At 40.8% G+C, this 4,323-nt stretch overlaps 1 protein-coding gene across 1 annotated transcript; it reads left to right on the top strand.

Annotated features, from left to right (window-relative positions):
• Nucleotides 1-275: 275 nt before the first annotated feature.
• On the top strand, nucleotides 276-2,755 carry LOC128255552 (uncharacterized). Its single transcript, XM_052985212.1, has 4 exons — nucleotides 276-661; nucleotides 1,103-1,721; nucleotides 2,288-2,481; nucleotides 2,578-2,755. Exons 1-4 carry the CDS (start codon nucleotides 406-408, stop codon nucleotides 2,682-2,684), a joined length of 1,176 nt encoding a protein of 391 aa, XP_052841172.1. The 5' UTR covers nucleotides 276-405; the 3' UTR covers nucleotides 2,685-2,755.
• Nucleotides 2,756-4,323: the final 1,568 nt, after the last annotated feature.

Raw genomic sequence — 4,323 nt, 5'->3', positions numbered from 1 at the left:
CGCGACACCCAGAAATGCCTTCTCGATGCCCAGAAATGTGAGCAAACATAACCCAGTTTTGACGAATCTAATATCGGAGCAATGGACACTTCGTCGAGGTTCAATGACTTGATCGAGCGGCTATGGGCAAACAAGTTAACAGGCGCAACTAGCTTAGTTTGAATATTCATGCCGGTAAGTGACGAACCGACTGAGCTTCTACCAAATATTGACACGCTGTTGCTTCTAACACGAAAATCTCATCACCGCATCGCTGCCAGCGCGCCGCTGTATCTTTCGGATTCTCCGGCCCTGGAAGAGCTATAAAAGCGAAGCGACCCCCAAAAGATTCACACAATCGATGTGAAAGTGCGTGGGTGAAGAAGACAAGAACCAAGAACCTAAGCCTGAGTAAAACCGAGGATTATGATTGGATATACGCTACTGCTTGTACTGGGATTTCTGGCCTTTGCGCAGGCGCAAACGCTGAATGACACAAGTCGACTGGGAGTTGACGTCCAGGAGCCCGGACTGTGGCGTCAGGGAAGGCGTAGGAGTGTCCTGGCGGACAGCTGCCAAACCAACAGCGGCACCACCGGCACCTGCCTCACCCGCTTCAAGTGCATGCGGCAATCCGGCACCGTCAATGGATATTGTGGCACCTACGGCGTCTGCTGTGAAAGTGAGTCAATGAAAGTGATACAAAAATGGAAAGTGGGTCAATTATTATTCTATTCCGGCTGAAATGTAATGTTAAAAGAATTCCATAAAACATTTTTAAGTTTTATGATAGCATTTTGATTAGTTAACATAAAGTGAGAAATATCAGTAAAACATAAATTACAGGTTAAATATATAATTTCAGAAGTGACACAAAAAATTTAATTTCTATAGGTTTTCTCATAGTTTACCGATATCGGCTATACGTAAGAGATATATTATTAATTTTAAAAGGATTAAATTTGTTTGAAAGCTAAAAAGCTCTTTACGTTTTTTCTTTACGTTTAAGCAAGGAAATCAAGCTTTAATTTATGAACCAAAATTTTATAATTCCCGTTGTTTAATTAAATTGATTGATTGTTAGTTCCTTGTTAGTAAACTTATTATTTTTCCACTCGTTTAGCTAATATTCAAGTGGGAACCTCTACTCGCCAGAAGAGAACGATTATCAGAAATCCTGGTACATTGTCCAGCGATTTAAACACCTACACCATCGAGGCTTTTAGCAGCAACGTGCAGCAGTTGCGTATCGACTTCGAGCAGTTCGTGATGCAGCAGCCGACGGAAACGAACGGAGTGCTGGAGTGCCAGGACTATTTCGAGGCGGGTGGCTTTAAGTTGTGCGGCGTGAACGATGGCCAGCACTTGTACTTGCCCTTCAATGCGGCTGCTGGCGTGGATCAGGTGACCCTCACATTTGCAGTGACCTCCAGGGGAACTGCGCCCGTTTGGAGGCTGATTGTGACCCAGCTGGAGGGGCCTCCGATGAACAGCAGGCGGCGATCCAGCACTTCTGCCGGCCTTGGGACCTCCACTAATTCCATACAGGATCTGCGCGACATATTTGCCTCCCATCACGCCGACTATGAACTGCTGGCTCCGCCGGGCTGCCAGCAATACTACACCGATCTAACGGGCACCATTCGCAGCTTCAACTTCCAGACTTCAGTAACCAGCAACTATATGCCCGATCTGAGCTACAATATCTGCATAAGGTCAGCGGGCAGCGCCAGCATGATTGAGTGAGTATAGTGTATAGAGTCAGAAAAGCTTTTTAACTTAAACTTAATCCACAAACTCTGTTCATTTAATCTTTTAATTTATATAAAAGAAAACTTTTCCCAAAAACCATAAAACAGCGAACCATAAAATATTTTTGAACTGTTTATTCTTAATATAAAAGAAAAAGTTTAATACTCTTCTATGAAAAAATAAATTAAAATTTTGTGTAGCTTGCTATTTGTTCTAAATTTTTTAAGTAAATTAATTTAATTTATCCATTAAAGACTGTTTAATTTGTAAGGTCTTTAAAACAAATTATTTAGACCGCTGTCGGGGTAGGATATTTGTTCTTTAAAAAGCATTTTTAAGTCATTTAATGACTCTTAGGACATTTTTCAATAACTAGATTAAATGTACCATGTCAATTTAAAAGAAAGTACTTATTGAACTATTGAGAACTAGGATTCCAAGTTCATATTTAAACACATTAGCCCGAAAGGTGAAATGGTACATGTGTAAAAAGTAGTCTTTTAATTATCTTATTAACTCCTTTTTCTCTATCTGTATTAATTAAAACCCTTAACAGATACTCCTTCAGCAAGTTCTCGATGTCGGTGCAGTCGGACACTGGGGAGGGGTACGACGAGTTCTGCCACGCCACTGTCCACACGGCCGGCAGGCAGGAGGACTATTTGATGATACCGCAGGGCATTCTGGCCAAGAACATGGCCTACCAGCCCACCTACTACTGCGGCACCAACAACAACCTGCTGGTCTATGGTGAGTGGTTAAAGTTCGGTTGAAGTGAAGGGGAAGTGGAAGGGGAGGTTGGATTTCCCGTTGAAAACCGCTTGATATGTGGCTTCCATATTGCAGCCTCACCGCCCTATTTGATGCACTTCTCCAGCGATGAGCTCACCTTGAATCCGGACGTGGAGACGGGCTTCAGTATGACTTACCGCCTGAGGAACTCGCTCATCTAACCGCTCGTACATTCTCAACTATGTTTGGATAGTTTCTTGCCTAGGATTTAATAAACTCGAATGTCTTTAAACTTCTGTGTTTGGTATTCAGTTAATGAGCTTGTCAAATCGAGGGGATTATGACAATTAAGGGGTTGGGCAGCCCAAGCAAATACAATCAAACGCCCACGCAAAAAGTTGGACAAACGCATTAAGGAGCTTGTGCGGTCAGCGACACGATTATCCTTTTAGTTGCGTAATTAGTGTGATTAAAGTCAAGAGCTCCGAGGCCCGATGGGGTGCCAATACCCCTTAAATAGCTATAAAGCCAAGAGAGAACAGTGGCAAACAAATAGAAATGTATAAAATGCGTCATTGGCAGCTTTGAGAGCTTGGAACCGAACCGAGTCGGAAGCACACAGTCCCCTTTCCCGGGGCCTTTCACTCCGACAAGGTGCTAGATTTGGAAGCCCGCTAATTGACGGCCAGCGCATTCTTCCAGCGATCATGGCTCATTTAGCAGCGCCGGCTCCCAGAATCACTCTCGCCCACACTTACTCCAATCGCAACTCGCAGTGTAAATTGTTAAATAAGCCAATCAGGCACATGCCCAATCCCAACGGTCAATATTGGTGATTGGTCCGGGGGAGTCTCTTTATGGCTGGATTAGCGGGCTGTGGGCAGCCCTATTAAGTGGGGTCCAGGTGAGAAGTTCCCTAACAAGCCCAATGGTTACACAAAAAGAGCGGGAGTAATAAATAAGTAAATACGTAGGTATTCCAGAGAAAATCAAGCAATATGTGTGCTTATAAATACGAGACTCCTAAAATGGTTTCCCAAAATTTTGAACTCATTTAAGTGATTTTACTGCGTAATAAACAAGTCTTATTTCGTATGTTTGATTGGTTACCCAATAAATAATTAAGAATCAAAGCAAAGTAATGGGGCTGAAAACTAATAAAAAATAAAAATGTTGCCGAACATTATTATTATTATCATTAATTTTCTCGCAAAAAAAAATCGATTGTTTGTTTAATTATTTATTAAAGCTTTTAATATTCATTTTAGCTTTAATAGTTAAATGTTAATTATAATTCATTAATTTTAGTCTGCACCTATGTTTCTATATTTCTGCTGTATAATTTATACAATTGTGTAGCTTTGTGTAGCTTTAAAAAAATTCAATTTTAAAAAAAATATATAAGTTAAGGTTTGATCAGCTTAATGTTTATTTTTTTTTTCCATGCAAATTAAAGTTATAAATGAAATGTAGCCTCGCTATATCTTTGCTTCTGTCAAATAGACTTTTTTCATAATAATTTCATAAACATCATAAGACAGGTGTTACTACATGAAAAAGGAGGAAAACATTTCGAGACCATGAAGAAAAACATGAAACGTTTTAGAAAGAATCACTCATATCTTAAAATGTACAATCTACTTAACAAAAGAGCACCTAAGTGTCGTTGTGCTTCTTTCATTTGTATATGAAACTTTTTTTTGTAGGTGGCAAACAACAAGCCATAAAGCAAAGTTCCCTTGGAATGGCTTGCAGCGGCTTTCCCAGGTACAAACTGCTAAATGTTGCTCATAAATTAACGCCAAACTAAACTGCTGGTAGGTGGTGTGAGAAGGGAGTTTGGCCAGGAGCCCCCGAGGT

Source organism: Drosophila gunungcola (assembly GCF_025200985.1).
Source record: "Drosophila gunungcola strain Sukarami chromosome 2R unlocalized genomic scaffold, Dgunungcola_SK_2 000011F, whole genome shotgun sequence".
Classification (NCBI taxonomy): Eukaryota; Metazoa; Arthropoda; class Insecta; order Diptera; family Drosophilidae; genus Drosophila; species Drosophila gunungcola.
Note: the sequence above shows the minus strand (reverse complement) of the source record. Positions and strands in the feature narration are given on the sequence as shown.